This window comes from Ochotona curzoniae, unplaced genomic scaffold (assembly GCF_017591425.1).
Source record: "Ochotona curzoniae isolate NIBS_2020 unplaced genomic scaffold, NIBS_Ocur_1.0 contig_2321, whole genome shotgun sequence".
Taxonomy (NCBI): domain Eukaryota; kingdom Metazoa; phylum Chordata; class Mammalia; order Lagomorpha; family Ochotonidae; genus Ochotona; species Ochotona curzoniae.
In genome coordinates this window covers 1,829,466-1,845,134 of record NW_024465421.1, presented here as the reverse complement: position 1 = coordinate 1,845,134, position 15,669 = coordinate 1,829,466, and the positions used below count along the sequence as shown (strand labels likewise).

At 43.7% G+C, this 15,669-nt stretch overlaps 1 protein-coding gene across 3 annotated transcripts in view; it reads right to left on the bottom strand.

Moving 5' to 3' along the window:
* CALN1 (calneuron 1) overlaps positions 1-15,669 on the bottom strand; it is a 483,009-nt gene that overhangs the window by 147,102 nt on the left and 320,238 nt on the right. For all 3 annotated transcript variants that reach the window (XM_040973780.1, XM_040973778.1, XM_040973779.1), the window contains exon 4: positions 12,451-12,563. In XM_040973780.1, the coding sequence (XP_040829714.1) occupies positions 12,451-12,563 (113 nt within the window). The remainder of the gene's footprint in view (positions 1-12,450; positions 12,564-15,669) is intronic.

The following is a 15,669-nucleotide window of genomic DNA, read 5'->3' as shown; positions in this document are numbered from 1 at the left end:
TAAAAATGTTACCTTTTCTTAAGTAACTTGAGCTCCAAAACAAAGCCTGTGCCCGCCCCGCCTCTATCTCTCCATACTGCTCCTACTCCAGTGTCAGTCTTTGGTACATCTCTCAGACACCTGACACTGTTTCCTTCCACAGAGTAGACAGCGTTGTATTTTGCTCAAGTTCTACAGAGTCCTGCTTATAAAATAGGAGTCAAACTCTGTGCAAGACAGAGTCTTTCCCGACTCCTCATTCACTCTTTATTCATAGCAACATACTCTCAAGGCTTAAAAACTGGGATAATGGTTGTCTAGAACATAAACTACACTTCCCAACGTGCCTTGCTGTTGTTGGTCATGTGACCAACTTCTTCTGGCCAACCACAAGACTAACTAGTGGAGCACTACTTGAAGTGATGTTGGCAACTCCCCAAAGGACAAACATTCTCTTAACCTTTCCTTCCTTTTCTGCGGCTTGGGAGGCAACTATAATGCTGAGTCACATTGGTAGGGTCATTAACAAGGCATATCCCAAGAACATGCTACTTGGAATCTTAAGACTGTGGGGCATGTGAAGGGTGATGGATTAGGCAGGTCTCAATCAGGTACTGCTATGCCTACTTTTCAATACAGGGTCCATGATATCCTACAATAACTACAGTCTATTCAGGCAGCTAGAATTTCCTCCTGGTCAAGGAGAATCTCGGTCCATTCAAGCTGCTGTAACAGAACAACATATACCAGACAGCACGGGGACAACCAGACTTCATTTCTCCTGGTCTGGAGGTTGGGAAGTCCAAGGTTAAGCTGCCCACAGATTTAGTGTCTGATAAGGGCCTTGGTTATAGATAGATGGTGCTTTCATGCCAACCCCCATGATAGACCGGGAGCTGGAGCGGGGTCTCTTGCAGGTCTCATTAATTAGGTGCTAACCTTGCTCTCCACACCTCTGACCCATGATCCAATCACCTCCCCAAAGCAGCCCCTGCATACCTTCTCACTGTGAATATGGATGCCAAATAAACATCCAGTCATTCAGTCCACAGCAAGGAACGTTTTTAAATAGCACCTGTTCAGAGAAGCCTTTTTGTTCTCACAGAAAGATTGTATAGTTCCTACTGTAATTGCCTGCTGTTGTATCATCCCGTTCTATGTAAAGAAAGCAATATTATCTAAAATTATATCATTTATTATCCATCTATTTACTGCCCTTCTCTTTCACCCCTCAGAATACAAACTCCACAAGAGCCAGAGGCATGTCTGCTGTTCCATGTTATATCCTTGCTCTGTTCAGGAGGATTTCACTCAACATCCACTCAATGAATCCATCAAGAGCGAATGACAAAATCCAACACACTGACACACACACAAAGAAAGACAGAGTTGTGACAGACTTCACCATTGTCAAACTAAGAAAGCGAAGAGATAAAAAAGAAACCAGGGCATACAAGATATTAATACTATTACTAGTGGGGAAGCGAAGATGGGAAATGTTACAGTAAATATCTTTCCTAGCAACTGTGAAAACCATCGATTCAATCACCATGGCATTTGCTGAAACTTGACACATAATGAAACACCAAACATAGGCAGAAGACACAGCATTAAGAGGAAATTACAGATCCCAAATCATCACCTACAGAGAAGAAAGTTGAGAAATCATTTAACAATTGTTTGCACAAAGTGTCCAGTAATACTCACCCAAGCAATGAGAGGACAAACAAACTAACTGTAATCTAGTACTCATAAACAAATTCCTACATACAAAAATGCCACGATGGGGCCTGGTGGCGTGGCCTAGTGGCTATAGTCCTTGTCTTGGAGGTGCCAGGATCCTATATGGCACTGGTTCTAATCCCAGCAGCTCCACTTCCCATCCAGCTCCCTGCTTGTGGCCTGGGAAAGCAGTGGAGGATGGCCCAATGCTTTGGGACCCTGCACCTGTGTGGGAGACCTGGAAGAGGTTCCTGGTTCCCAGCTTCGGATCGGCACAGCACCAGCCATTGTGGTCACTTGGGGACGGAGGATCTTTCTCTCTGTCTCTCCTTCTCTCTGTATATCTGACCTTGTAATAAATATAAAAATAAATCTTTAAAAAAAAAAAAGCCACGATGGTGATAGTTATTCTGTCTAAATTGTTTCCTAGTGGGGAAAAAAAAAAGCAAATAGAGTAATCATTTAACGCAAGACCTTTCTAATTAATCATAATGAAGAGAGAGAGGAATTGAAAATAAAAGCTGAACACACAATAGCAGAAAAGAGCAAAGAATCATTGATTAAAGAGTAGATGTTTTCATTTAAAATCACAAAAAGGGACAATTATATGGTATATCATATTAGTAACAAACACTGAAAAGCAAAAAGTATAATTAAGAGAAGTTACAAGAAAGGTAAAAGAATATCAGAAATTTTAAATATTATTTGCAAGTAAAAGTAAAACAAAGTAATTTCTGGGAACCGGTGGCTTCCTAATGATAGAAACTTTCTAGGCTGAAGAGCAGTGATCGCTTTCGTTATTTATCAAAGAATTATCTCAAAACTAGAAAAACAAAAATAATAATAAAAAAAAATCATCACCATAAGCTCAAGGCAATTCATGAAATAGCCTCCTCAATTCTGAAGTTATATGTAAACTCCACACCGTGTGGAAATGGTTGTGGATCACAGAAATGCATCCTTTACGATTTAAAATGTATTCATTTGAAAGGCAGGGAAAGAAAGAGGCACAGATCTTCTCTTCACTGGTTCCTTACCCCAAGTCAGGAGTCAGGAAGTTCATCTGGATCTCCCTGGGGGCGGGGATATCAGTGACCTGCACTCTCCCAGGACGTGCACCAGCAGGAAGCTGGTTTCAAATCCAGCACTCTGAGATGCAATGTGGAGGTTCCAAGTAGCACCGTGACTGCTGTGCCCATGCACATCTCTTAACTTTTTTTAGGATTATAAAATGAGCTCACATATTCTCAGGTCTGAATTGTCAGCATAACGATGCTATGAAATGACCGACACACACAGAAGCAGGATCTGCTTGCCTTGACCCACCCATGGTGTATGGCACAGGGGTCATCCAGTGGCTCTAAGGACAGTTCCATCTGGTGGCTGCTCCTTTCCTCCAGGAAGTCGGCCACTGTGACTCATTTTGACTTTATGCTTTCATAATCTCACATTAACTTTGTGCCCTGGGGACCAAAATAATGAGCATATGTATTGCAAATTCTTCAAACCCCCACCACTCCTGTTTTGCTCTTGCTGGGGTCACTCCTTTGGCACAGTGGGGTACACCATCGCTTACGATACTGGCATGCCTTACCAGGGCACTAGTTCTAATCCACATCTGTTCCACTTCAGATGTAACCCGTGCTAACACACCTGGGAAGATAGCAGAAGATGGTCCAAGTGCCTAGGTCCTGCAACCCATGTGGGAGACCCAGATGGAGATCCTGGCTCCTGGTTTCAATCTGGCCCGGCATTTGAACCAGCAAATGGAAGATTTCTTTCCATCTGTATGTATCTCTCTTTCTCTGCCACTCTTTCAAAAAAATACATAAGTTTTAATAAGGAAAACAAGTGTTCCATATTGAGATTTTTATTAATCTATGATTTTGATAACAGGATAGACTATGTTGTTTAATTGTAAAAGTTTCAGAAAATACAAGCAAGTATGTTAAAAAAAGGACATTCACTTTTATTTCAATCATTAATAATAAGTATGCCAGAATCATTACATTATCTTCAATTTTTTCTATGAATATAAATGGATATATAAAAGATGAATATCAAGGAGCACATAATAACTTGAGAGCTGCAATGTAATTATACTATAAATTCAGTCTCTTTCCTTGTCTTTTCCATTGGCCATGAAATAGAAATATTATTTTGACAATTTTACAATATTTCATCTTTATCCTGGCATTTTTCCCATCTCTGACTGCTCCATGTGCTAGATACCTGAATAATTACTCTTAATTATAAACCAGCTACACTACAACACCAAGTTGTAGCAAGTTGTGACAAAGGATCAACAAATAATTTGAGAAAGTTGGTCAAGTTACATTTTTACCAGTTGGATCTTTTTTTTTCTCACATTGATAGCATTGAGTACTATCATACAGTTTGTTATTTCCCCATCTGATGGGAGAAAATACATCCGACTGCTAGCTTTCTTTAAAAAAGATTCATTTGTTTTTATTGGAAAGGCAGATTTACAGAGAGAAGGAGAGACAGAAAGATCTTCCATCAACGGGTTCATCCCTCAAATGGCTGTAATGGTCTGAAGCTAGGAGTCAAGAGATACTTCTGGTTCTCCTGTGGATCTCGTGTGGACTGAGGCGATTACCAGGGGACTGTCAGTAGGGGGCTGGGTTGGAAGTGGAGCATCCGGGATACGGAGCAGAACATTTCTGATATCTTTGAGTTGCTCTAATATTAATATTGGGCTGACAGGTAAGAATGCTACAATTCCATGTTAGAGGGCCTGGGTTTGAGGCCAGTATCTGCTCTGGTGACTGGATTTCTGGTACCCAGGTAGATCACATGAGTTGATCTGGATCCTGGCTTCAGAAAGACCTTGTCCTGTCCATCACGGGCATGTGGGGAGTGAATCGGTGAATGGGAGCTGTCTCCCACATCTCTCGAATAAGGACATGAAAACAGAATCCTAATAGCGATACCATTATCAATTTTCTGTTGTTCCTTATCCCATTTCTCCGCTGTCAGGTTTTCATTTGCATTTAGACACGCCCTTTTCACAGGTTTAATTCAGTCTCTTGCCATATTTTTGCTTGCTTGTTACTTTTTAGAGTATTCTTTCAACTGAATAGTTTCCGTTAATAACATTAGTTACAATCCCACTGCACAGAAAGTCATTTCCAACTTACATATTGACATGTTGTTTATTCACCTTCAAACAGTAATAAATAGTTTAGGGTCTGGTGTTATAGTGTAGCTGGTTAAACTGCTACCTGCAATGCCGGCATCCCATCTGGGTGCTGATTTGACCCAGCTATAGAGCTTTCAATGAAGCTCCCTATTAACGGCCTAAGAAAGCAACAGCAGATGGCCCAAAGGTTTGGTCTCCTCTCACCCATGTGGGGGAGACCTGGATGAAGCTCTTGGCTTCTGGTTTCCTGGCCCAGCTTAGCCATTGTGTCCATCTGGGAAGTAAATCAGTAGACAAGGCTAGGAGATCTCTCTCGCTTTCTCTCTCCTCTGAATTTCAAATAAAAAAAAAAACAGGGGCAGAAACAGTTTAAAATAATTGTGTTATATGAGGGCATTCCAAAAGTCCATAAATACGAATTAAAAGATGAGTTTGGGTCTGGCACGGTAGCCTAATGACTGAAGTCTTTGCCTTGCATGCACTGGGATCTCATATGGGCACCAGTTCTAATCACAACAGCCCTGATTCCTATCCAGCTTCCTGCTTGTGGCCTGGGAAAGCAGTCGAGGATGGCCCAAAGCCGTAGGACCCTTAACCCATGTGGGAGACTCTAAAGAGGCTCTGGAACGCTGGCTTTGGATTGGCTCAGCCACTGTGGTCACTTAGGGAGTGGATCAACAGATAGAAGATCTTCCTCTCTGTCTCTCCTCCTCTCTACATCTCTGACTTTGCAATAAGAATAAATAACTGTTCTAAAAAAATATGAGTTTATTTTGGTGCGATTTTTTTATCTGCCGATTTGCTTAACAAATGGCCCCAATGACAGGAGTTGAGACAGGTCTGTGTCAGGAACCTGGAACCCCACGGAGGTCTCCAATAAAGATGGCAGGGGCACAAGTTCTTGGGTCGTTTTTTGCTACTTTCCTAGATGCATTAGCATGGGGCAGGGAAGGAAACGTATCCTTTGGTACTGGCAGCTGGGACTCAAGTCGGTGCTTGGATGGGACACTGGCGGTCATGCACAACAGCTCACCCTGCTGCACCACAATGCTTGCCCCTGGTGCCAAGAATTCTGAAATCTACACATAATCTTTTCATCAATAATTTGAATCACATATATGATTTCAAAATTTTTGGCACCAAAATGAACTCTCATTTTATTTTATTTTTAAGATTTATTTAATTTGTATTGGAAAGTCAGATATACAGAGAAGAGGAGAGACAGAGAGAAAGATCTTCCATCTGATGATTCACTCCCCAAGTGACCGCAATGGCCAGTGCTATGCTGATCCGAAGCCAGGATCCAGAAGCTTCTTCCAGGTCTCCCACACGGGTGCAGGGTCCCAAGGCTTTGGTCCGTCCTCGACTGCTTTCCCAGGCCACAAGCAGGGAGCTGGATGGGAAGTGGAGCTGCAGGGATTAGAACCAGCGCCTTTATGGGATCCTGGTGTGTTCAAGGTGAAGACTTTAGCTGCTAGGCCATGGCGCCTGGCCCCAAACTGACATTTTAAATGAGTTTATTAATGAATTGGGTTCTCAGGGTCATGGCAAATTCATGGTAATTACAGCAGCAACAATTCTCATCCATTCTCATGTTAATGTGCTATTAATGCATAAAGAACAGAGTCCATGTCGTTCAGATTTACAAGTCCAAAAGCATAATAATTTTTCCAATCGTCCACCCCCCCCCTTCTTTTTTTCTTTTCTTTCTTCCTTTCTAAATTTTGGAATGACATATATTTTTCATTTACACTATGGTCATTGGCTCACTGCTGTACTAAACATGGTTCAAACATTAAAAATGAAAGACCATAATTTGGTAGAAATATTAGCAAGGCCTATAAATAATGACCAAATGAAAAGATGTATATTTCATTCATGTATGGTCTACACACTTTTTAAGTGTCCTATAACGTGAAAGATGAATATGGCAAAAATAAAAGAAAAAAATTACTCAAGCTGGTGGAAAGCCAAGGTCGGAATCAGATCGGTCAACCTGGCTCACAGCAGGACTTGTGAACAACCTGAAACTCAATGAGTGGTAGAGTGGAGAGTCTCAGAGCTACCTGGAGAACTGATCTGGACCTAGCTTGGCAGATCCACTGCTGGAGGGGTTGTGCATTAGCAGATCTGGCTGGGGCCTGGGAACTTGCATTTCTAACAAGTTCCAGAAGCTATGGATACTACTGACCCAGGAACTTCCTGTGATCCCTCCTCCCCCTTGAAGCAAGTGTCTTTCACGCTCCAAGCTTTGCACTCAAGAACATCACTTGGGAAATTCAAGAGCTGGCTGTCAGTCATGGTGATGGGCACTGCTTAGGAAAGCTGATTCCGGTTCCACCGAATGAGTAAGAGTGACAACAGCAGCTGGCTTCCTGATGTTGACACAATATTGGAGGGATAGCAATCCTTTTGGTGTCAAACATGCCATGTGGGGAGAGACCGGCTGGCTTGAACATAAGTTATTCTTGAAATGAAAACGAGAGAAAGATGTGCTTATGCTTTCTATGTCTCGGCCCCATGCTACAAATCTCACACATGAATGCTTCTTCTATTTGATACACTTTGCTCTGCAAAACTTGTTTCTGTAAGACAGCTCTCATCCACTGCTCAAGCTGCCAGCATTGGGCAGTATTGCTGGATGAGTTTAGAACCCAGGTCTCAACCCAGGTCTCCCATGTGGGTGACAAGAACCCAAGTACTTGAGTCATTGCCTGTTCCTTCCCAGGTATGCATTAGCAGGGAATTGGAGAGCAGAAACGGGACTCGATTTCAGGAACTCTGATATGTAGACATCCCAATGTTATCTCTTAGGGATTAGCTGGGATCACCATTTCTTTGCATTTTGTTCTTCTTCTTAAAGGAATAACACGTGTCTACACGTGTGTATTTTTGGTAAACATACAATCACCAGTTACCATACCACTCTCCAACATCACCGTCTTCATTTGAATACATTTCTTTCCCAATCACCCCTTCCCTCATGGCTGCGCGATCACCTGGCTCTGTGGCTTTGTGCAGTCTTTCTCTCACATATCGTGAACATGCAACACACAGAGCTTCCCACTGCCCAGGAGTCAAGCATTCTAGAACAAGCTCCCCGTTGCTCTTAGTTGATGGCCTGGCAGCCAATACAGAATACACTCTGGACTGCAACTTGGGCCTGGGGTGTGGAGGAATGGCTTTTGGATCAGAGCCTGGGACAGAGACTGAATCCTGAACCAAAGAAGAACTGGAAACCCAGGAGAGGACCCTAGAGCAAGGCAAGGATGTGGGACAGCCTGATGTAGCTGCAGGTGCTTGCCCACACCTGCTGCATGTTCTTTCATAGTAGGTGGAGGAGTGGAAAACTGGGGAGGAGGCTTCAGTTGGATTAACAGAAAAAGAGAGACATACAAGAGGTCAGTGCAACAAATAGGCTTTGGTTTCAGTCAAATCTGGGGATGGGGTCAGACACTTTCCTGTTAGGATTTTTTTATGGTGTCTTTGACTTCAAGCACAGCTATGAGATAAACAGCAAGCGTGAGGATCAGATGCACACGTGCTCCCCAGTCCTTGGGCTCAAGAGAATTGCTTTCACGTCCTGGGCACACACACAGGCTACGGAGTTGGTACAAGCTTCTTATTTCCTGATCTCTGGCTACAGGTTCATTCCAGCCTACCCTGCTCCATTTGATGCACACATCTGTTTGCTTACAAAATACAAGTGAGCTTCACTTCTTAAGACAGACACTCTAAACTGGTGAAGCCTTGAGGGGGAGGTTGAATTGTGAATCAGATAAAAATGCGAGCCTAGGAGCCCCGCCCTACAACATACCCATTTGATTGATGTCTATCAGGATTGCTCTGGCCAAGGCATTGTCTTGGATCTCACAGTATCAACAGGAAGATAAACAAGCAGCTTTGCCAGCCAAATATGGATGAGTTTGGATAGAGAAGGGGTCGGCAGAGCTGCTGAATCTGCGCTATGATCGGTACCATCAGCCTCACCTCAGTTTGTGCAAACTCACTGCAGGTCACACAGTTCTTGGGGTCAGGAGGAGCAACTGGTGAGCTCTGTGTAGCAGTGACAGGGCTCCTTGCTCTGCCGCTCGGGGACTGCTGTTGCAGCGTGAGACGTTCATTCTGGGATACACATGGGCTCAGGGTGTGTGGTGTGAATGCAGGTGCAACCACAGGGACCCCGAGGGCCACACTCCACAAGATGCACAGAACAAGCAGAACACTCCACAGGCCCAATCCCCGCCCCACTCAGCCCTTTCCAGCCCTGACCTCCATCATTTCCATCCACCAAGACCGAAAGCTCACATCAAATACTCCTTCACTGCTTTTCCCCCACCCCCCCCCCCAAGTGTATTCCTGCAGTGACAACAAGCACAGAGAAGCTGCAGGAATGAAGAGACCAGAAGAGAAGTGTCACAGGTTATGATTCACTACACGTGAGAGAACCTCTATGAACTGCATGCGGAGGAAGCCGAGAGCCCCTGGGAACACCAGAGAAGCCGAGGCCATCTTTCTTGGGCAGGAAGCCGCAGCAACAGATCATCTGTACAGCACAGGTGGCAATTTCCTGCCAAGAGCCAGTGGCTCGTAATTTGTGGGACTAGGTAGCATCAACCAATATGTAACTGATTACTTATTTCTTTTGTATAATCCCATTTGACTTTATTTTACTCTTGGCAGTGGAGGCTAGAACACCAACATGCAGGAAGCCCTGACAAAACAGATTGAAGTAGCAAGGTGAACCTACTTTGCCTGGTTAGATCATTTCTCATGAACACAGAGAACAGCCATAGTCACCAGTTTCTTCTAAGTTAGGAAGAAACCAAATCCTGAGGGGAAGGAACTGCTAGTCATATCAGTCAGAAGTTGAAGTTCAATTATGGACTCTACCCTTCGTGGTTACCAGCCCCCAAGCTGGCACCCACACTTCCCTCACTTAACAGGCGCTACCCGTGTAACCAAGAGGACAGTGCAGCAATGACGGAGCGTAGCTTCCAAAGCTGTGTCTTTAAGACACCGTGGCTTCAGCCCAGTGCTGTCATGGACCCTTGGTTTTGCAGAAGCCGGCTGGCATGCCATAGGGATACACCCGCAACACCATGGAGCAATCAAGGCAACGGGAACCTGTGCAAACATAGCAAGAGTGAGCCACGGCCTCCAGCACACCCCAGCTTTCAGGAGACTACAATCACAGCTAGCATCCAGGCAGTAATCATGAGAGACTCTGAAGTCACCACCCAGCAAAGCTGCTTTCAAAGCCCCTGGCTGCAGAAGCAGCTGGACAGACAAGCAATGGTTACCTTCTGTTCTGACAGTCGGATGTAACACATTTTCTTCCAGAGGTCACCCACATATCTGTCCAGGTGTACCGTCACCTCCATTTCTCTGGGACACGGATAAGGTCTAAGATATGGCCTTTGCCAGAGTGTCTTAAATTGTTTGTCTCCATTTTAGAATCAGCCTCTCCTGATAGTAATATCCAAAGGCAAAAGGCTGCCTTGCTTTCTCATACCATATGCAATCACTGGTAAGTGGAAAACAAGGATTTATGTGTGTGCAAATACAAACATACCTGCACATATATATCCATATCTGCATATACACATGTATAACTACATATACGTACACACTGCTGCATACACATACATGACTACACACATACACATGTGTCTGTACACATGTACACACTGACACCTACACACACACACGACAGTCCTCATACACAGGAATACTTGTACACATATGCAATACTTGCACATATGCAGACATACCTGCACATGCACACGTAGCCTGCACATGTAAGCATGTCCTGGTACACGCACATGCCTACACACATACACATGTGCACATGGACGTAGGCACATACTGGCACACACACAATGCACCTACACACACATACATATTCACACAAACAACATGCACCCAACATGCTTCAACGTGAAGCAAAGCACTCACGCACTGGAAATATGAAAGGTCCCGATGCTGAGTGCTTTGAGCGCAACTATTTCATGTCATCTCTGAATGGGCAGGCCCACTGGGGAGGCAGGGGAGGCCGTCTACTGACTGATTAATTGCTTCTGCTCTTGTTTGTTAGTCGAAGGAAACACTTCCTTGACGTGGAGATGATCTGCAGACAGAAGACCTCTACTGGAGGTATAGCTTACCAATTTGCAGGAGGGACGTCTGTCTAATTCAGAACTCAGCCCCAAGAAGACGTTGCTATCACCCAGCGCTCTTACTACTGTCCAAAACAACAAGTTGGGAATTTGGAATCAGTCTGCCTCTGCACCTGGATCCTGAGGTCTTTCTCTTTACACGGGTTCCTGGTTTTGAATAATGAATTTGCTGGTGCCTACTGCCTCCCTTCCTTGGCAACCACTTGTCCTAGTGGCCTGGCATGCCCCATTTCCTCCCCTTATATTTACTCCTATATATATTTCAAGGTTCAAAGCAAATGATCCATTTCATCCATTTCTCCACGTTTTATCTGATCCCTCCAGACCACATTTTTTTCCTCTATTGCACTTCTATTCATTCAAGTGAGAGAGGATACGTTGGGGGCCTGCTTTTAGCAGCGTGATGCATGCTGCAAGAACTAGAATGGTGAGTAATGGGATGAAAATGTTACCACCATCATACTCCTGTCTTCTTTGATTACTCTCTCTTACTGGTGTTTATTCAGTTAAGGTCTTCAACAATACTACCTTAAATACCCTTCACAAAACTCACGATGGCTAAGACTGCACAGCACGGAATAAGTTCTTATTAAAGACTTGTGGGTTATTTGCAAGAAGGGTACCAGAACAAGACTAGAGAAATTTGCCAACTGCATCCTTATTTAAGTTGGAGAAACAGCTTTGATGAAGAAAAAATACACGTCAAGATATTAAAGAAACTATGGTGTGTTTGAATGTTTCACTTGTCCAACCAGTTACTCAGTTTAACTTGAAAACTCCTTCGGAGTAGATTTATGAAATGCTGATTGAGAACTTATCCCCCCAAGTTCCATAACCATGACAAGAGAGTCAGTTTAAAGATGAGGCAGCTAATATGTAAAACAAGTTATTAGCCCTTTAAAAATCTGAAGGATGATATTTGGAATTTGTTAAGCAATTTTAGAAGACAAAAGCAAGAGCTCATCAAGAAACACCGGGTACAAATTCTTAGATAAAACCATTGTGGACCATTAAAAGTAAGGGGAGTCAAATCCTTGAGACAACCAGGCTGTTCTGTGTTCAAAGAGCTCCTGGAGTCAGGCTCAAACACAGAGCAGCTGCAGATACTAAAATATGGCCTTCTAAAACATTATAGGAAAAAAGTACTTTTGTGAATCAGAAGTGGAGAACTGGGAGGATATTTCACTCCTCCAAACCTTAAAGCAGTACAGTTCTGGTTCTTTGTCCAAAAGTTCTCACACAGACCTTGACCTTGACATCCAACTCAAGGAATCTGAGTCAATCCAGCCCCAAGGAGATCTTCCTGTGCAGAATCAGAGTGCATACATCCACTCAAAAGTCAATACAGGGCTTCCATCCACTGTCAAATCGAATCTTTACATGAAAAAAAAAAATGTTTTTACTCACCTGCCAGAATATGCTGTCGATGGTGTTTCCAAGAAAACCATCTCGGCCTTCTGATGACACCAGTTTGGGACCAAGAATTGTCATGAATTCATCAAAGTCCACCTGGCCATCCCCTGGAAGGAGAAGACGTAAGTATGAGCAAAAGAATGGCTGAACCTGTGTCCGATGCAATGCTCTTCTCCTCAACACAACCATGAGCCAAGAATCAGTAACACTGGAAGTTGTTGAACATGCTGAAAATGCCACAAGCACAATGGCAAGAGGCAGTGATTAGCATCTGTAACGCTACACGCTCCCAACCATCTGTCAGCACGGTCATGCAGTATATGAACCTTTCAGTCAACAATGGGCCACGCATGCAAAGGTAGGATTATAACGGAGCTGAGAAACTCCTGTCATTGTTGCCATCAAACGTTCAAAGTCCAATGCAGCTCTCACAAATGTGTGCAGAGGCTAGAATAAACAAATCTACTGTGCTGTCACTCACAGAAAAATACACATTTGCAGCACACAACCAGTGTACAGAACATAATACTGCCAAGTTATGAGTGTCTTACTAGAACGGCTTCCTGTCCTCACACGTGTGCCTCCACACTAGCATCCATCCAGTTATGATGAAACTTGGATGGGATTCTTGATTGAAAACAAGGATACCCTGTCAGTGCAGAATTCAGCTCTCCCATGTCTTTTGTACATTGTTTGTGCCCCCCAAACTCCCTTTTCAAAATTATCATCATTGTTATTAGTGATACTGTTCCATAGGCTCAGGGATTTGCTCTCCCCCTACTCCCCAATTCCATTCCTTCCAATGAGTTCCCCTAGGTTATTAAAATAGCATCGTCCTTCCAGAACAATCACAAGTCCAGCATTTTGCTATTTTAAGTGTATCCTGACATTGTTAGTATAAAATGTCACGTGCATGCACTGCTCCCTGCTTGTGAACTTCTGTTCTGCCCAATTTCCACCTAGGATGCTGCTGTGGATTGAACAGCACTTGGTTCCCTTGAATCACTCCCGAGTCTTGTCTTGATGGCTGACCGATTAACAGTGGGCACTTGATCTACTGGTGGTAGCGGAGACATCATGAAGTGACTGGAGGCTTGCCTTCAGAAGGCAGTTCTTGTCAGAGCGTAGGTTACTGAAGCTGACCTCAGCCCAGCCTTCTGGTTCCCAATGTGACAGTTCCTCTGTACAAGCCCTACCTGGTGGACAGCATCTCCTTCTGTAAAAGCTAGCTGAAATGTCACACCCTCAACTCTCCAGGCAGAAATCGGTCAAATTGGCTGTTGTCACTCCTACTAATTTATGCAGATGCATTAGAGAACTTGTCACCTTGTATCCCAGTCTTAGATTTGCATGCCTGTCTCCCACCTGGACTGTGAGTTCTGCCAGGTCAGGGATCTGATCTGAAACATCTTTGTACATTCCACACCAGTGACAGCACTCAGACTGTCACTGGTGTCGACTAAGCAATTGATGCTTCTTGCTTGTTCTTTCCTTGTTCAACTCAGTATCTGTTGGATCTTTTATGCCAGAGCTGATATGAATCAAAGGTGAACCTGAGCTCACTTCACAGACACATGTGAACCTGAAGGCATTGTTTAAGTCTCTACGAGTCATCTGTATCCTTCAATTTGCTCCAAAGGACAACTCCATCAAGAGCTCAGCAAATCCTTTCCTTGGTCCCAGCCAGTGGACAGCATAAGTGCTTGCAGGTAAGGTGTTTGACACAAATCAACTCAGAGTGCATCTGTCTTCAAAGAACACAGGTTGTGGGTGGACAATGTGATATAGTAGATTAAGCCACTAACACGGGGTGTCCATATCCCAAATCAGTCTGCTTGGAATTCATCCTCACCTCTGCTTCTGATTCAGCTTCCAGCAAATACATCCAGGAGACAGTACATAATAGCTAAAGCACTTGGGCCCCTGTCACTGATGTAGAAGAATTTGATAGAGTTCCTAGCACTTGGCTTTTGCCTTGCAAGGGTCCAGTTATTGCAGGCCTATGGGGAGTGAACCAATGGTTGTATCTCCTTCTCTCTCTACCACTCTGCCTTTCGAACAAATAAAACACATGTTCAAAATCTAATGGCAGAAACCGACCAGATATCATTAACAAGTCAGTTACTCAGATATCCAGGAATAGATCCAAGAATAGATAAAACTTCCTCGGGGATTGAGGAGGTATGAGATGTCAGTGAACAAGGGAAGAGTTGACACGCCATGTAGTGGGACAGTCAGTGAAATATTGAGAAGAAATCAATTTCTCTTGCTTACACAAAATAAAAGGATTTAGTAGTTCTAAGAATGCTAACTCAAGTAACAACTGAACTAGAAGTTTGCCTTTCAGATTAGCAAACATTTCCTTTTTGTAAAAGCTGGGTCAGATCTTTCTTAAAGTATTTATTTTCTTATTTGAATGACAGAATACAGAGGGGACAATAAAGGGAGAGAGAGAGAGAGAGAATATCCAGCCTCTATTCAACAGTTCAGTTCCCAAGCACCTACAATAACTAGAGACTATGGTTGGGTCTGGCTAAATCCAAGGTCCAGAGGTCCATTAAGATCTTTCACGTGGATGGCAGGGAACCAAGTTCATGGGTCATCATTCACATCTTCCCAGCCACATTAGCAGGAAGCTGCACTGGAAACCAAATAGCCAGTATGGAAACTAGGGCTCAGATACGTGATGCAAGTGTCCTGTTATGCCACCATAGTCATCCCTGGAAATACTTCTAAACAGAATGCTATTCAAGGTTGGCATAAACACAGAAAGAGCTCCGCCCCCATATACAGTTTTGGTATATTTTCAGCACCAAGGGGCATAAGCAGATTTACAGTATATTTGTGCTGTTTATAAAGTCCTCATGAGTTTCTAACCAAGATACATTCATCAGATTGGGTCACTGAAGCCCCTGATTAAGATGACGTGGGTACAGTTCTCTCACACTGGGCATCTTGGTGATGGATGGTCCACAGAACGTGGCCAAATCTGTGTTTCTCAGTAGCAGGAAAGCAAGGCTGTTTATAAACAGTGCCACCTTCCAGATAAGACATATTTATATAAAGACCACCCACTTCTTCAAAACCCCACCCAGGGTCAGAGGAGCATGGGGCACAGAATTAGAGTATTTCAGACGTCCGCATGGAAGTCTGATGCAAGTTCCTAGCACCAGGCAGACAGTGTGTTTGGCTGAGAACTATAAATCGAAAGCT